The 18,553-nt window shown below is 40.1% G+C and overlaps 1 protein-coding gene across 24 annotated transcripts in view; it reads left to right on the top strand.

Annotated features, from left to right (window-relative positions):
- The first annotated feature begins 209 nt into the window (after nucleotides 1-209).
- The window catches only part of CADPS2 (calcium dependent secretion activator 2), a 285,040-nt gene continuing 266,696 nt past the window's right edge, over nucleotides 210-18,553 (top strand). For 17 of the 24 annotated variants that reach the window (XM_039726800.1, XM_039726803.1, XM_039726812.1 and 14 more), the window contains exon 1: nucleotides 330-653. In XM_039726800.1, the coding sequence (XP_039582734.1) occupies nucleotides 330-653 (324 nt within the window). Of the gene's footprint in view, nucleotides 654-18,553 lie in introns of all 24 variants that reach the window. The other 7 variants (XM_039726825.1, XM_039726810.1, XM_039726802.1 and 4 more) reach the window with 1 other exon arrangement.

Here is an 18,553-nt window from a genome sequence, read left to right on the forward strand (position 1 = left end):
CAGCTGCGGTGTCGCGGCAGTCCCAGCCCAGCCCGCCCGACCCCGTCCCGGACACTCGCGGGCCGCTGCGCTCGCCGGGGCGGGCACACATGTTAGCCCGGCCCCAGTCCCGCCTCTGCCTCCGCCGGGAGCCGCTCGGAGCAATTCCCACGGCAACCCAGGCTCGACCCCCTTCCCAAACCCCGCCTCTGCTCCCCGCCCCGCCGCTCCCGCCCGGCTGCCGCCGCGGGTCGGAAACAGTCCGTGTGTAAACTCGACGTGTCCGGAAAGGTGCGCGCCGCTCCCCGCCTCGCTCCGTGCCCGGCCGCGGGGCGCGCCCGCCGAGAGCGATGCTGGACCCTTCCTCCAGCGAGGAGGAGTCCGATGAGCTGCTGGAAGAGGAGCGGCGGGACGTGCTGGTGGCGGCGGGCGGCGGCTCGCCGCGCTCGCTGCCGCAGCCGCCCCGGGACTCGCGGGGCAGGGAGGCCGGGGCGGCACGGGCAGCCAGCCCCAGCCCTTCGGTGCTGAGCGAGGGCCGGGAGGAGCAGGAGCGCCTGCAGCGAGAGGAGCGGGAGAAGCGGCTCCGGCTGCAGCTCTACGTGTTCATCGCGAGGTGCATCGCGCACCCCTTCAACGCCAAGCAGCCCACGGACATGGCCCGCCGGCAGCAGAAGGTGAGCCCCCGCCTCCCCGCTCCCCTGCCCCCGCGGGCCGTCCCGCGCCGTCCGTCCCGCCCGCCGGGGCCGCGCCGCCGCCGTGGCGCTCCGGCCCGCAACAGGTTGAGCGGGGCCGCGGCTCCGGCCGGCACGGCGCTGCCGGAGCGGCTGCTGCAGGGCTGGGTGTCGGCGCGCCCTGCCCGAAACACACCCTTTATCTAGAAATCCATCAGTCACCGGCGGTGAAGTCGTTTAAGTTTTTAGAGTTGCGCTCGAAGTCGCCGTGCGGAGGGCACAGGAGCGCAGGGAGCGGGCGCGCTGGGGCCGTTCTGCGCTGGAGGATTGTATTGCTGCTTCTCGGCGGTGCCTGATGGGTGGAATTAAACCTTCAGAGGTGCCTCCTGCCAGTCGCGTTCTGACCGTCTGTACCCAACCCGAGCAAATTAAGGCATAAAACACAGGTGAACGAGAAAACTATTTTGTTTAATGAATTACTGAGTGTGCTCTCTGTGCATAGGAACAATCAACATGCGTGTTTGTGGTGAGAATGGCCTTCTAATGAAGGTTGACCTAAGTTGTTCTCTCTGTCTTGTACGTGAAAGACAAGCTTTTGAGAACTGGCAGGCACGTGTAGGTATTTATACTTATTCTGTCTTAATTTTGGGCTGTTGAATAAATAGCATACTTAAAGTTTTGGATTAAGGCATTACATTTCCAGATAACTGCTTAAAAGCTCAGTTCTTGAAATGTTTGGTCTAAAAAATTGGGTATTTATTTTCAGTTCTGTAAATAAACAAACTAATCCAAAACAAAAGAAACAAACAAAAACCCCATTCTATGTCACTTTCCAGAAGGATAGTGATAGGGCACAAAAATTATGTAATTTTACTTGGCTTTTATGATTTTGATACTTCCATATGTCTAAGAGTTTGTAAAAATCAAGTGCTAAATGTTTTGGGGTATCTGAAGTATGCCTTCTGTAGGTAAATGTGTTTAGTGAATTCTCAGACAAGTTAATGTGGCAACATGGTAGTAATAAGATTGTTTCTGGAAGATTATTTTGTTTTTATTAAGTGTTAGGTACTTAAACTCTAGAGCCTGAAGAGAAACATCTTGTAAACAGAAAGCCAAAGAAAATCTGAAATAAGAATTTTCAGTGCACTGGAAATTACCTACCCAAACACAGAATCATCATAGAAATTATATTTTGAAGAGATACCTGGATCCCTCTAAGTGTGACTTCCCACTGGACAAAGCCAAAGCAGACTTGATGTAGTGTTCATATCAATCTAGGTTTAAGCAGGAGGCTCAGAAGCCTCCTGAGATGAGGTCTCACAACCTGTGTGACCTGCTCTACTGCTCCATTGCCCTTCTCCTGATTAAATTTTCCTAATCAGTTTCCAAGTTGCAGCTTGTGGCCATCAATTGCAGAAGATACTGAGCATTTAGAAGTTCTCACTGATCTAAGTCACTAAGTATAGGAGCTGTTTTAAAAATAGCTACTGTATTAATTACTTTTATTAATAAAATGTATGAAAAGAGATTACTGATGTGCAGCAAATGCAGAAATAAAACTGTTGTGGACTTAACTATAGGCAGTGAACAGACTGATTGACAAAACTGACTTGATACCTACAATTAAATATTGCTCTTGCTAATTACTATTTTTAAGTGAACTCTGGATTTTGCTTTAATTGCTGTATGTAAAAAGCTACTTTTGTCATATTTAGAAATATAGCTGCAGAACAAGGATGACATGTCTTTTCCTGGTCAGGAAATAGTGTTTTTAAATAAGACATAACACAAAAAATAAGTCTTCTCACTGAGGAGTTGTGCTTCTCTCTAGACCTAATGTAATGCACATAACCATCCTTCCTCTTACTTGACAATTTTGTATATATTGCCCAGTAAATTATTGCATGTAGGGTAATAGAACTGGTTATGAGTTTTGAGAGTTCAGAGAACCTGCTTTGATAGTTTGGGGTTGCCGAGAGCCATCTGAAGGAGCCTTCTTTTATGTCTGACTTCTGTTCTCTGTGCTGCATGGTGGCCTCATGTCAGCCTTGGGAGTGAGAGTACAACCACCTGTCTTAAACCATGTCCTGAAGGAAGACACTTTGGGAGGTTTGACAGGTGCTCTGTAGAAGGGGGCCTTATCAATGTGTATAAGTGTCTGAAGGGAGGATGTCAAGAGGATGCTCTTCTTCGTGGTGCAAAGTAGTATGACAAGAGACAGCAGACGGAAACTGATGCACAGAAGTTGAGTCTGAATATGAGAAAGAACTTCTTTACTGGAGTATGAGAAAGGACTTCTCTACTGTGCGGGTGACTGCACACAGGAACAGATTGCCCAGAGAGGCTGTGGAGTCTCCCTGACTGGAGATATTCAAGAACCATCTGGATGCAATCCTGTGCCATGTGCTCTGGGATGACCCTGCTTAAACGGCGAGGTTGGACCAGATGACCGACCCGCTGTTGCCCCTTCCAACCTTACCCATTATGTGATTCTGTGACTCATATTCTATGGGATAAAAGTCTGTCTTATTTCATGAATTAATTCTCTATCTGCTAAGATAGGATACAGATATGGACTTGATCTCTTGCTCTTTTGCTTCAGTTCTGACTTGTGTGACAGCATGTGGCTGGCTGTCCACTGCGAGCTGGCCTGAGGTTCCCTACCTGCATTATGTAACTGGAGCTGTTAGCTACAGCATGCCCTGTCCATCATGGGTTATCCAAGGTATGGTTTGGAATGAGAACCTACGATGCGGTGTCGTTTCAGCTTGTGAACTCCTTGTAGTGCTTTTGCACCAGCAGTCTTTCAAGGGCCTAATAATAGTATCCACCCTGCTTAAGAGCAGAAGTAATTTGTTCTTTCTGCCAGTTCATTTAGCATATTGCTGAGCAAATATTGAGGAATGCAGTTTGCTTCCTTTTCCATGTGGAACATATTATGCAGTAAGGGAATGAGATGGAATTCATATATCAAGTATCTTCAACTGCGTTGTAATATCAATAAGGAAATTGGTTACAGTATGGCTGGCTTCTTATATTCTTGCTTTAGTATCAGATTAAAATGTACTATACGGTGTCTTTAAACCACCATACTTAAGGACTCTGCTATACTAATTAAAGAATTTTGAATGCAGGCAGTGTTTCATTCCTCTGTTGTCTTTTCTTCTTCCTTCTTTCTTCTTGCTAAGTAAAATTATCTCTGCTGTATTGTGATAGATAAGGTCAACTAAAAAAGAAAATCAAGGACTAACATAATTCATCAGAATCCATCGATTCCTCTATCTTGCTTTTAATGATAAATTCAACATAATTTAGCCCAGGGTTTGCTGAATCACATGCTTGTATAATATGGCTCTTTGGAGTTTTTTTTCTTAGTCTCTAGGATGCATACATGATAGAAATACTCTTTTTTAACTGTTCAGAGTTAGTTGATGACCTGCTGTTATATCCTACCTCACTTTGGTTGCTGGTAGATTTTTGATAGAGGAGGGGAAATCAAATACTGGAGGTGTGGAACTGAAGCATGGTGTTATTTTTTGAGGTGAGGCAGCATATCCTGATAAAGATAGAGTTAGCTCTACAGTATGTATTTAGTAACATATTTTCCATAGATATTCATGAACATTTAGTTGTGTATTTTCCATCTTGCAGAGAAATATTGATGCATCATTACATAGTGTTCTTTTATAAAGCAAATTTTGTCTGTCCCTGGTTTAAATAGATGGTCACGTTTTTGTAGCTACTACTTTTTTATGAGTCCCCTCAAATTTCATCATTTTTTTCCTGCCTCTTCACTTCTCCTTGTTTCTAGTCCCAACAAAAGAGAAGACAATAATTTACTAAGCCCATTCCTCTTTCTTCTCTTCTACCCCAGCCAAACTGAATCTCAAACCACCAGATTAAATTTGTCCATAGAATGAGATTTAGTAAAAGAAATTCACTTGTCACTGTATTCCATCAGGCGAAAGTGGTATATGTAAACATATATATATGAGTACATATGTGCTGAGTCAGTGATTAGATGATGGCCCTGGTAACTGCTGTTTATATGAATCAGTTGTACACTCATATGTACCCACCCAGTTGTGCTTAGTGAGTGTACAGAACCAAAGGCAGGTTCTGTATATGGGACATGAATCAGTTAAAGTTCCTGGGGAAGGAAGGGACAGCAAAGTGCTACAATTAACTCGCAAAAAAAAAAAAAAAGAAAGAAAAAAAAGGTGTGTTTTCTGTTTTTCCTGTGTTCTTCTTTCTCAACATTTTAAAATTTCCTGTAGTAATCAAGTAGCCATACAGAAATCCAAGACTAAGGGAGAAGTAGCACTCCTAGGCTAAACAAGATTTCTTAATGTATGAAAAACTTAGTGCATCAAAGCTGATAATTCATATCTTGCTTTCATAGGTGATAGGTGTTAGAAGTAATTGATCTGGCCATGTAGAATTCATAACTGAGTGAGTTTACTTCCTGAATACTTGATGACCTATCTTCCTTCCATTCCTTCTCTCCCATCCGGCTACTAAATCATGAGTAGATCAAAAGCATTGACTTCTGGTTAATTCTCAAAAGTAGGAGCAGTAATCAGTAATTTATTTTCATCTGAATTTTGTGCATTTATTCTTTCCTCTTTCTTGGACTTTATCTGCAAAGGAGAGGTTTGTAATGATACATGTTCACTACATAACACTGTCAGGAAATACTGTTTATGGGGATAAACTTCATTCTCTGGATTGCACTTTTATTCCCAATGTTTGTCTTTCTTCTGTCTCAAGCCCTGTATCTCCTTGTTTTTGAGCTGGTGATGTGTACCTGCTTATTTATTGGCTGAGCATGTTTTGGGAAAGAAAAATTGTCTCTTGGCCTCTGAACATGCTTCATTAGATGTTGCTTTCTGCACTGCTAAGGTAGCAAGGAGAATACATCCAAAACATTGTTTTCAGAAACTCTAAACATGTTTCAGAGAAAAAAAACCATAGCTATAAAACTTGCTCATTTGGTCAAAATTCTGCTAAATATCTTTCTAGGAACATGTCTTCCAATTCTACCTTCATTGCTTCCTTTACACATTTTTAGTTATTTTTGTGGTATTATAGAAAGTAATTTTAAATCAAGTTTATTTCCTTATTTTTTCCCATAACACCTTGTCATCGTGCTTTTGTGTAGTTTTAATTTTTAATCAAATGAGTATAGAAAGTTCTGGTAAATCCTGTCAAAACCCATAATATGGTAGCCTACAGACCTGTGTACATGTTGAGACAAAGTTATTCACAAATAGATCTTTCTACCCCAGTGAGACCAGCTGTCTGGGGGAGAAGTTCGTTTTACCTGCAGCAGGAAAGTTGCTCCCTATGGGCAATTGAATCAGCCATGGTTGAAGAAGTACTGAAGGGTGGTGAGAAAAGCAAAGCCTCCTAGTAACCAGTGCCACTTCAGAAATGACAACCCATCAGAGTTTTGTTTTAATCTTAAATTCTTCTTCTGGCCTACCAGCTCAGCATTGATCAGTGTGGCTTGGCCAGAAGCTGGCAATGTGCTGGGAAAACCACATATTGGTAAACAGCTGTGTAATGAAGTGAACATGTTTGGACAGTCTGCAAACCTGGCTTACTATGATGAAAAATTTATCACTCTCTTCTTTTGCCTGCTTTTTTTTGTGGTTGTTGTTTTTGTTTTCAATGCCTATTTTGCCTATACTTGCCTTTAAAATTTGAGTAGTTATTATTATTGGATGGGACAATTTTATTTTTAGTTTTCTGAATGCATGACCTCAGGTTCTTTTTTTTTTTTTTTGTCACCCACACAGTTTGGCAAATGTGTTAACTCTGTTGGCAAATATCCCATTTGAAGTGCCTGTGGAACACTAGTTATTAGGGTTTTTTTCTACAGGGGAGCTGAGAGGGGGAAAGTTTGAAGGATCAGTTGATCTCTTCAGGGACTGTACAGGGGAATTGTCTGGCTGGGCTGCCTTGCATTTCTAAGCCCTTTGCAGTTGTTATTCTCACATTGCATTTTGTGTTTCTGAACTGCTGTAATTGGTGCTTGAGAGGCAGAAATACCAAATCACCTCATCTTGTCTTTAATACTTTCTCAGACATCATCTGTGAAATATATTCACTGATGCTGTGGAATAACAAAGCTGGGGAAAACACTTTTTTCCCCTCTGAACCACACTCCTTTACCTGCCTGAGGTGCAATATATCAAAATATCAATTACTACATGCTGTCTTTAACTATACACTATTACCAGAATAGAAAATACTGTTTAGTTGCTAGTTGACTATTCATTGAGCAATGTATTTCTGTAATAGCAAATTTTCAGTTTTTCCCCCTTGCTCCCCCATGCAAGCCTGTTGTCACCAGTTGATGTTTGGGGACTCTACTACCCAATTGCGCTTCCATTTTCATGCTGGTTATTAGAGTTGGTTTTTCTCTTTCTGGCTTTGTACCATTTCTTTTTAAGGCTAGTGAATAGCATCCTGAAGTTGATTTCAGTATGTATTGTTTGTTTTTTTTTTTAATGTGCCTTTGTATTTGTATTCTACTTTCCTCTTATCCTTGTTTTTCCCTTGTGTGTAGATGTCCCTTACTTTGCTAGCTTGACATATCCCTCCTTCCTGCTGCTCCCCTTGCTGCAAGTGGAGAGCTAATAGCTCAGGGACAAGACTTGCTTTATTGACCCAAGAGGTGTCCTTAGAGGAAGATGGGATGATGTGTTTTTGTCTGCTAGGAAAGTGCTTGGCTCTCCACCTCGCCTCTGCTTGCTGAGGGATGTGCTTTGGGGTGTTTGTCTTTATGCCTTGGCTCTGGTTCTATATTCAGTTGTACTGAGCCCTGGTTAGTATATTACTCTCTCTCTAAAGCCAGTCTCTAAGGCTTTTAAACGTTTAATCCTGAAGTCAGTTTTCATGTAGGGGTTTTTGGCACGTTAGCTGCAAACATGCCTCCTATATTTCTTTCCAAGTTACTCCTCTTGCTGCCAGCTGATGGCAGTGGCATGCACAGGTCTGGCACTCGGACTTCTCCGCGACTTCTGGCTCTTGCCATTCAGGATGGGAGGGAGGATGAGGAACAGAGTCTGCTGGAGTCCTTCTCATTTGCCTAGTGCCTGTCTCCAGTGCCCATTTCTGCCTAGAAGTGCTGGCACTGAATTGAAAGCAGCCCCGTTCTTGTGCGTTGCAGCTGATTCCCCCAGGTTTCAGCATAGCAGCTGTGAAAAGGCAGTTTTCAATTTGTTGCTGTGTGTGGGAAACTCTGAGCAGCAGGAGAGATAGTGTTTGCATGTCGGTACCAGGCTGCATCAGCTTAAGCTTGCATTTTGAAGATTATTTTCTCAGCCATAAGCATTGAAGACTTTTCATTTTGTATTTAAAACTCCCTAGAAGTTGATGGTACTTGCTCAATAGAATTTATTTCTGCTTCTTATTTATTTTGCAGTGAGGAGATAAAGCATATGCTTTTCTTCAAGTGTAACTGCTTGTATGCATGAGTTCAAGAATGTTCTTGAGTGTTTTTCCTGTCAGGAAGGGGAAAAGTATTAATTAACAGCATTGTGAAGAATGAACAGAGCTACAGTGAGTCCTTCTTTAAATATGTGACCTGGTGAATCAAAATTAGAAAAAGAGAAGGTGATTATACAAGAATTTTTCTGCAACTTTGTTTCCATTTTTTTCTCAACCATTAATTATTCATTTATGTTCAGTTGTCTTGTCTGTAGGGTTTTAGAAATCGAGGCTGACAGTTTCTGTGTAATGAAAGTGCTGGAGGGATACTCTGAGTGATAGACACAAAAAGAGTCCTTAGGATAATACTTTGAGTAGACTTGTTTGGGCCATAGCCAAGGATGTGGAAGAAAGGACAAATACACAGGGCATAAATGAGACTTCTGTAGAGATGGTGTACTCTGCAGTGATTAGAGGAGAAATAGCCACCAGTGATGAAGAGTTTCATGGACTAAGCTGAAGGTGTTGAGAAAGTGTATGGAACTGAATTAATTTTGGGGTAGAGTAACTGTTCATCAAGGACAATGATAAAGTTGAAGAGGAATGAATTTGTAGCGGAGAAATCCATTGGTCATGAGAGTTATGCTTTTCAGTATTAAACAGAAATGAAGGAGGAATGTTTTGAGGAGTGATTTTGCAAGAAAGAGATTGGTCTAGAAAAAAGGGTAGTGATTAAACTGGTAAATAGGGAATAGTCTCAAAATCCATGTTAGTGTAATACAGAATCACTAGGGCAAAGAACTGGTGAGAAAAATGGTATGCAGAAGTTGGACAGCATGAAAATCAAAGCAGTAGCATATAGTGCACTGGGGAAAACTGTTTTTTTTCTGCAGAAAGTTGGAGTTGTTTTATATGTTTAGGTTTTTCTAATGGTGAATTCATGAGTTTTATTTTTCTGAGAAAAAATTCACCTTCAGGCAGTCTACACTGAATGTTTATCTTGCTGGCTTTTGCTGTGAAACATCCCCAGTTTGTGCCTATTGCTCATAAATTCCTTGATTTATTCGTAAATTATGTATTCTGAGGCCTTGTAGCAAGGTTATTTCTTATTCAGAAGTGTTCTACAAATGTTTCTCCACTCCAGCTATTTAATATATCACATACATATTATTGCTAAAGTAGTAATACTGATGATTTAATTTTTTTATTGTTTTGACCTCCATATGTATAGAGCCTAGGCAAAGAGAAGAAATAAAAAAAAGTAAGTGATTGTTTGGTATAGTTTTAATATTAAATCATAGAAATCAGTTCCCCTTTCACTTTCTCTTCCTTCCTACAGTGTCATTAATAGGCAGAGGATTTTTCAGTGTTTTACCAGTGGGGACTTAAGAGTAAATAGTGGTTTTATGTTGAGATGGAAGTTAACAAACTCCATTAGAATTTTTCTTTTTGTATTAATATTCAGCTAGCTGTTGGAGTATTTGCTTGAATGGACACTTAGATTCTGCTTGCAGTGACTTAACTCCAAATGCAGTATCATTCTCAAAGCCACACAGTAGAGATTCTGAGCATACTAGTATGTGGTTATGAAGTAGCTAGATGTGTTTTAGCTTAAATATTCTGTGATATAAGTTCTGAAAATCTTGTTTATATAACTTTGGGTTCTTTTTAGTATACTTTGTCTCCCAAATTAATTTACTTAAAAAACACTACTTGAGATTAAGGACAGCTTTTAAAGTTGTCTTTCTCTGCCATCCAGAGTTTTTAGGTACTTAATTTCATGTTATTAAAGGCTTTTTCTGTGATAATAAATGTTATAAAATTATATAAATGGTATATAAAGCTATTATAAGATTAGCTATGTTTTGTGAATATAAGCCTTCTGTTTTATCACCTGAAATATAAAAACTCAAATATCCTGCAGTGGAAAGCTGAAAATTACAAGATCCAGCTGTGCATGCATATGTATTGATGTATTTTGCTCATGTGTGGCTGAAAAGGAAGTGTTGTTCTTAGCTGTGTAATGTAGAGCTAATCTGTTTGTTCTGCAGATCACAGACCCACTGCTACCAGACTGTGCAAGTATTTTTGTGTGTGGCTGTCTCTCTCAGACACCTTAAGTGTGGGAAGTCCTGACTTCTTTAAGAGCCAGATGAAAATTTGTTGTCTCCTCTTTGCCCCCACTACCCCTAGCCTGGGTGGGGAATTTTTAAAACCTCTTTCCTTGCTGAATTGCCCAGAAGGTCAGTAGCAAGCTGTGAACAGAGCTGCTGGTGTCTTTGCTTGACTCTTCCTCAAACTTTAACTGGAGCAACTGGATTACACCAGTCTTTCTGCTGCTTTAATATACCTTACTGTCTGTAGATGAAAAACGCTCTGTGAGAAAGAGCAATATTATTTATTTAAAATAATAAAATTATTCAGATTATTACTAAACTTCTAGCTGTTTTATGTGTTCTGGATATTTAAACTCTAATGGTTTATTAACCTATTGATTGCTAACAACATTTTATTCAGAACTCAATCCAGAATGGCCTTCAAGATGCCACAGAGGCATGATAAAATCAGCAAACTGGGTAAAGCCTCCATACATGACCCTCTTGCTGTATTACAGACTGTGTCTGTTACAAGTGCACTTAACTATAGAAGCACAAAAGGGTAGGAGACTGTATGGGCTGGCAGGTTCTGTTTCACTGTATAGATGTACTTTTCTGGTGTCACACTGCTTGCCAGTGTAGACGTGACTTCAGAGAGTCAGAGAGATTTAATATACAGCAATTAATAGAGTCAAGAAAGAGAGATGGAACCTAAATGAGATGAATAGCACAACAGGGACACAAGAGTCTCCTTTCTGAGCCATTAAAGCAGGACAGCATATGCAATGCAAACATAAAAACAGCTGAAATAACAAAGTAATAAGAGTCTTGCTATGTCTGAAGTTAATTAGGGGCAACAAACTGCCCCTAATTACTGAAAGTGTGGGCTCCTCAGCAAAGCTGCCTGGGATACTAATTAAAAGAACTGATTATAAGAAATAGAATGAATAATTAATGACTAAGAAGTCGTTTTCAAGAGTCTCTTCAGAGAGCAAATAATGTGCCCTTGGAAAATATTGTGACACCCTGAGCTGTCCACTGAATCTAATCCTCCAGATAGACCTGAACTGACTTGCAAGTTTGCTGTGCTTATGCTTTCTAGTGCTGAGGCAGGGACTAATAGGGGCAGAATGACAGGTAAAATAGGAATAGTATTGCCATTTCAATATCAAATGCTTTCTTTTACTGCTTTTTTAATGTGTGACTTCAATAGAACCTTATGAAACATGCCGACACAGCGTATTTTGTTTTAATAGTTGGCTTTGCAATAGTTCTCTGCTCATGGAGCTAAGAGAGGTCTTTGGTGCTTGCAGAGGCCCTCTGGGTAGCATCCTCTGTGTTGATTAGTAGCATGTGTGTCTGTAGCAACTGTTGGCTGTCAAGTGTATGGGCCACCAAATGGACTGTGATTTTTCAATGTTCTTGAAAAAACAGCAATATGGAAATTGCATCTGACAGAATAAAAATTGAAAGTTTAAAGATTTATCTTCTTCTCAAGCTCAGTTAATAAGGCTTTTTAATCCTAAGCAGTTCTTTAAAGGGGCTAATCAGGGCTAAAGTTTTAGCCAGGCATCCATTTAGGTATTCCCAGCTAATTGGCACTCCACAATTTATTAATTTAAACTGTTTTTAATAGCCTTAATGTTCGGTTACATTGACACATATATATCAATTTAGATTAGGAATAAATAAAAATAAATGCTTGGAAACATTAAATCCTAGGAGCAATTTCCTGTGCTGGTTCTAGGTTTCTGCTGGGGTCTGAGGTGGGAGGCTGCAGGTGCCCCAGAGTGCTGGAGTGCACATGAAGGGGACATGGGTCTTGAAGTAGTTAGGCTGGGCAGTCAACCCACTGCTGTGTGCCATCCATCTAAGACAGAAGTGATGTTTAATTCTCAGTGATTGATCTGTGATCATTGTAGTTAGCCCCTCTTTATGTGGGATTCATGTTCACAGAGGGACCAAACCAGAACCCAAATACCCATGTCTTTGTAGTGTCTTTTAACTGTTCTGAGCTTCAGTAGCTTCATCAGGCAGCCCTTGGTCCCATGAGGTTGTGTTGCAATGAATGGATTAGCATCTGTTTGGTCCCATAAGGTTGTGTGCTGTAACTCTGAGTGTGCTCACATCCTGGGAGAAGGATGTGGGCACAATGGACTCCTGTGTGCTCCAGGTGAGACCATGATCCATGGCAGAGGCAAGAGGCAACAGGGAAGAAAGCTATAGGTACCATGGAAGGGGATTAGAATGAGTGCTGCACTGCATGTTATGATCTCATTGGTTTTAAAGTTATGATTAAGTATAAAATACTGATATAGAAGTTACTTTATATTGCTGCTTTTCCAGAAATGTCTTATTTGTTCTGTTTATTGTAGTAGAACTTGTAAATTGCCATTTAATTTCTTTAAAAACAAGCATCGCACACTCCCAACCCCCACCAAACCAAGCCAACAAATCCAACATCCCAAACCATGCAGATCTGTATTTCTGCCTTGGCTTTTGTAGCTTTTTCAAAGACAAAACTAGACCTTGTAGTAAGGAAGCAAAGATGTTTCATATGAATTGTGTTAAAATTAAAGATTTTATTTTTTTATTAATATTGAGCTTTTAGAATTGATCTGATTCCTTAGGGCTAGGTCAGAGTTCATTCTGTTGAAATGAATACACTGCATTTCTAGTATTCTATTTCTGCTCTTTGAGTTTTACAGGCATAAGACTTAAATATCTTGCTTAATTTTATATTTAGGATGGATTTGTACCTTGGCTGCTGACATTTGCTTTGGAAGCATACGTGTTCTCAGTGTGAAGGATAATGTATTTTCTCAGTGTGAAAGATAATGTATTTTCCTAATTTGATTGAATTTGCGGCTTTTTTTTCTATAGTGGAAAAATAATGCTTTCCTTTTCCAACAGGAAAGCAGCTATCTCAATTATGTGGTTTAAAAAAACAGTAAGAAAAAATTCTCCTCCTGCATAGCACAACTGCAGAGATAGTGCTTACCTTTTACTCAGCCTCATTTTAGTGAGGCTTACAGAGCAGCCAACACAGCCATTACAAGTCACATTTTTGGGAAAAAAAAAGAGAAATTGATCTATTTTATTTTTAGTAGTGATGTGGTTAGGCTGGAACAGCTGCTTCATATTGGTGGTCAGACTAACACTGCCTCAGTCAGTGCTAATAAGATAAATGGGATAATGCCTATTGATTGTAATAGCTAGAGTATTATGTCTGCTCAGAGATTGAGTGAGGAGGTGTGAGGGGCTGCAGCTCTTGAGCAATACCGATGGTCAGTGATCCAAATCCATTTCAATCTATAGTTCTGGGGAACCTGGAAATGGACAGAATTGCATAATAACATCAGAATAAGATAGGTAGTCTCTAACCTTTCCTTTCTGAAAGGCTGAAGGATTCAGGGAGAAAATCAGTCATTTTGTCAATGGGGTGAACCCATCCTTGGAAAGGATGTGCATTTGTGTGTGTAAGGCAAGTGTCAGATAACATGTACTCACCACAGCCATTCTTATGAATAAGTAAGAAAAAAAGAGTACTTAAGGTACCAAAATTGAAAACTATCTCAAATACTTGTGAGTTGCTATCTGATTTTGGGCCCAATAATTTTAAGTCAAATAAAACATTGAAATAATATGTTGGGGTTTTTTGTTTTGTGGGTTTTTTTTTTTGGTTTTTTTTTGGGGGGGGGTTTGTTGTTGTTTTGGGGGTTTTTTTTGTTTTTGGTTGGGTTTTTTTTTTTGGTTTTTTTTTGGGGGGGGGTTTGTTGTTGTTTTGGGGGTTTTTTTTGTTTTTGGTTGGGTTTTTTTTTTTGGTTTTTTTTTGGGGGGGGGTTTGTTGTTGTTTTGGGGGTTTTTTTTGTTTTTGGTTGGGTTTTTTTTTTTGGTTTTTTTTTGGGGGGGTTTTGTTGTTGTTTTGGGGTTTTTTTTTAGTTTTTGGTTGGGTTTTTTTTTCTGTTGCAGGTAAATAAATTTGTGCAATCAGTGCGGAAGAGTGAGAAAGATCAAGATGGACTAAACTAATCCTGTTTTGAGAAGGATTGGATTGCCTGAGTTAGGGACACAATTTCTGATGCAGTAGCTTCTAAACAGTTTAACGTGTGTTTTTGCAAACTTTGTTCATACAACTTAGGAAACCAAAATAAGGGGTTTTTTTTTTAAAGTAGCACAAATAAGAGATCTGTAGATTTTCTCTCACTATATTGTGTGAAAACAGGTATTTTATCCTCCTGCCAGTTCACAGAATTCTTTTTGAATCACCAGATAGATACCAGGGGACACATCTGCTGCCAGACAGCTCAGTTACTGTATTTGTGCCTTTGACAGGACATGTAATAAGCCAGGCTAACAAAGCTGCTGTGCCTCAGGTACACCAAGTAAACATGCTGGCAGATATCATGGCTGAATGAAATTTTGGATTTGCTGTGGGATGGAAAGATTATATTGCAAAAATCTTGCAAAGCTGATAGATGTATTCAACACACAGACAAGTTACTGTGTGTCACACTTGGACTGCAAATGGGAAGGGACCTCCTGGGTTGAGTCAGTGTCATGTTCAATAATAATATATCTTGTCTCTTTTAGAAGCAGGTGAAATTTCACTTAGTAGGTATGGCTACTGTTTTTCCTTACTCTAATAGTTGTGAGACTTTTTTTCCCCAGACAAATGCATTTGCAGGTTTGGTTCATACCCACTTGCTCTTCTGTCAGCTCAGCCCTTCAGCTGTAATAACCGCTTTTCCTTCCTGAAGGATTTAGGAGAGGATGGCCTCTCATTCTGTATGAAACAATCCAAGGTCTGAACCATCCCTCAGGCAGTAGTCTCTCTTCTTCTCTGACTATCCTAACTGCCTTTATCTTGTAGGTTTTGCAGCTGGAATTGGTGCCTCCTTGTTCTCTTGTCACATGAACATGGTGCCTGGAGTGTGCTAAGGCAGTGCGTCTGAGCCTTCAGCTCAGAGGAGCCAAGAACAAAAATATTGCAAAAGTTGTTGTGAGTTCTGGCCTGAAGTTTGGAATGCTGGATTTCACCCCATTTCTGTTACCACAGCTCCTGTGGTGGCTGTTTTCCAGTACATCTTTTTATTCAATATGGTTTTTTTAATCCACTCTGTGTGCTAGTGCATGTCAGCCCTGAATGCCAATATCAGTCTTCAGATTCAGAATATTTGTAGTCATGTTCCTGTTCTCTCTGTCATAACACAAAAACACAATTTTTATGGTCAGATTTCAGCTACCTTTCTTTCTATTTCTCCTTTAACAATTATCTTCACATTTTTTGGAGTCTCTTTCCCCTTTGTGGTAGTATCTCCACGGTGTATCTGTTGTCTAGATAAGATCTACAGCCAGAAAACAAAAGTAAAAAGAAAGCAGATTACATGATTTTTATAATCTTTTAAATTATTTTGGTAAATCTGTGACTTTTTAATCCTTCCTATTCTGGGTCAGCTATTACTCCATTACCCTTACCCTGATTCTAACCTTACTTTTATATCCTTGTCTTGTGGAGTCTGCTTCTCTGCATATAGAGACCTGCTGCCCTCTTTTGGCAAGGAGGATGCTTTGGTCAATGCTGGATGGCTTTCAGACTCTTTAGAAGAGTTTGCACACTGCCTCATTCAGGTCTCTCCACTCTTCAGATGGCTGAATTGACTAACTCCTCTTAATTCCTTGACATAGAGAATAAATTACCACTTCTTGGTTTCCAGACGAAAGAGATCTTCCTGACAAAATGCAAACTGCTGAGACCAGATTTGTGTTCAATAACCATGCCTATCAGCAAGCTCTCAAAATAATTAAGTGCTGTGGTGATAAAGTACAAAACGTGTTCAGTGGCACAGTTTGTATGAATTCACTTGCAGTGTTGCTGTGTTCTAATTTGTTTTTAGCCCAACTGCCATCAGTAGTCTTGAGTTCCTGGTTGTCCAGTAAGGTTCTAAAAAGGCTGTTCTGGCATTCTGCCCTGGCCACATTTGGCACACTGCAGAGCAGAGTTTACAAAACATCTCTTAGGTCAAGTGTTTTGTTGACCACAGGAGGTTAAATGCTTAGGACATACCGATTTCTCTATAGAATCTGTCCAGACTTGTGAATTTTCACTATACTTCTGCATATTCCTTGAATGCCTGTATCAGTCATGTATAGCATGAATAACATGTATAACAGCAGCATTTGGAGTTAATCCTTCCCTGTGAAATATTGAGCCAGTGTTTTTGTTTTGTGACCCATTGGCATGTATATACTGGAGTTTTCTGTTCAACAGAAAACACAGACTGGTGCTTCCTTCCTAACTTTCCTTAGTTTGACACCACAACTTTGTGGTTGAATAGAGCACAAGACTGAGTTACTTACGGCCCTATGTCATCTTTTATTCTGCCTGTAGTATGATAATTCAGGCATCTCCCAGCACTGGAAAGTTGCAACAACCTTACTGCCTTACTCCTACTCAGCACTCCTAAGTAATAATTTTAGGAAAACCTGCTGCAAAGTATATACTGTGAATTTTTCTGAAGGTCAGTAATTTTTTCTGTTCTTCTTGAGAATGGTGCTTGTGCTTGGGACCATGTGAATCACTTAGGAACAAGAACAAGATTTTCAATGAGGTATAACTGCACAAAGTTAAGGAAACCTCATTCACCACAGCTCTTCCACTTCTCACACTCCTCAACTGTACTGGAGTTTATGGAATGGCATATATGTCTTTTGGTTTAAGCTTGTGTTGTCTGGTCCTTTGCCCCAGAAGGAAGAAAAGCTTTAGAATGGGGGAAAGAGGCATCCTGTCAAATTAAGTTGGTAGTCTCAGTAGAAGAGTTGAAAACTGGGAGTTAGAGGAAGGAACAAGCTCTCTCTCTGGAAGCGCTGATTTTTGTATGCTTCAGTCCTTCATCATTATGCCTTCTGTGCAGAACAGGAAGAATATCAAAGTATTGCTCCTCTACTGTAACTTTGAAAAGAATAGAAATACTGAAAGTTGGGTTCTGTCTGAAGTTTGGAAAGGAAATTACATCTCTGGAATATCAGACTACCCCCTAGCTGACAGTGCAATTGTGGTGTAGTCAGTGTCAGCTCAGTTCCTCTGACATGTACATAATAACTTTGCCATTTTTTTTCTGTGACAGTGGGAGGGATGGAGATTGGGAATCCTGTTTTGTTGCCTCTTGGTTAGATACATTAACTACCAGTACAGTGTATACTGAAGTTTTCGTAGGCAACTTTTGCAGGATTGAAGATAAGAATTGATTCCTGACTTAAACTGGGAAGGCTGGGAGGCTTTCAGCCAACTTCCTTTCATTGTTTCCTTCAAACATCTGATGTTATCTGGTCTGTGGTCATGTTATGAAATGTGTGTGCTGTCCTGGAGCCACTTAACCTTTTCCCCTTTGCTCGTGTGCTATGCCCTGCTCAGATTGTGGCCTTCAGGGGACCTGAGCAGGGAAACTTCTGTGGTTCAGTGCGATTTTGCACAAGTAGATGCTCTGTGAATATATTGTGAAGTTGTAACAAAGGATTTATGGAGAGTAATAGCTTTAGGACTATTTTATCCTTTTCTGTTTTTCTTTTTTTTTTCTTTTTATCTTTAAGAAAGGAACAAAAAAATGGTCACACTGCTAAGCTCTAATTAGAGTAGCTTTAGAGAGACCTGCTTGATTTGCCTTTTGAGCTCTGTGCTCTGTCAGGTAGGTTTTGATCAAATGCTTTCCTGCCAGCATTCACTTGTTAGCATTCAGTCTAAGTTAGTCACCAGTGAATTATGGTCTGTGATACGGTCCAGGTCCCATTGCTCTAGTTCTTTTCTCTTTATTGATTTCCACTCTCATTTTCATTATTGTCCTGGTCTCTCACTGCGTGCTTCCTAGTGCTTTTATTTTATAGCTTTTCAGAATGAATGTCCATGACTCATGATTTGAAATAAAATGCTAATAATGACATTATGCAACACTTTGAAATAAACATTTCTGAGATTGTTCCTTTTAAGTGGTAGACTTTGAGAAAAATCATACCATTCTGCAATGATAAGGCAGTAGGAATTAGAAAAAAAGAACAGGCTGGCAGACTTTAACATTTTAATTTAAATACCTCATTCTTGAATAGGTTTACCAGCATCAGGAAAAGTGAGAAAATTTTCTTGACCATTTCCTTTACACAGAAATCAAGAAATTAAGTCATAATGGGTGCAGAATGAAAAAATTTGTTTTTTCCCAATATACACAGATCTGAATAATGGCTAAATAGTGTTGTGTCCCCTTTCACAATAGGATTCTTTCTTTAGGAGTATGCAAATGTTAAATGTGTTAGCTCCACCAAGTTGTCCAGAAGGATGTAACATGATATGGCCATGGAGCCAAACATTAAAATAGTACA

Source organism: Passer montanus, unplaced genomic scaffold (genome assembly GCF_014805655.1).
Source record: "Passer montanus isolate IOZ18808 unplaced genomic scaffold, ASM1480565v1 scaffold6, whole genome shotgun sequence".
NCBI lineage: Eukaryota > Metazoa > Chordata > Aves > Passeriformes > Passeridae > Passer > Passer montanus.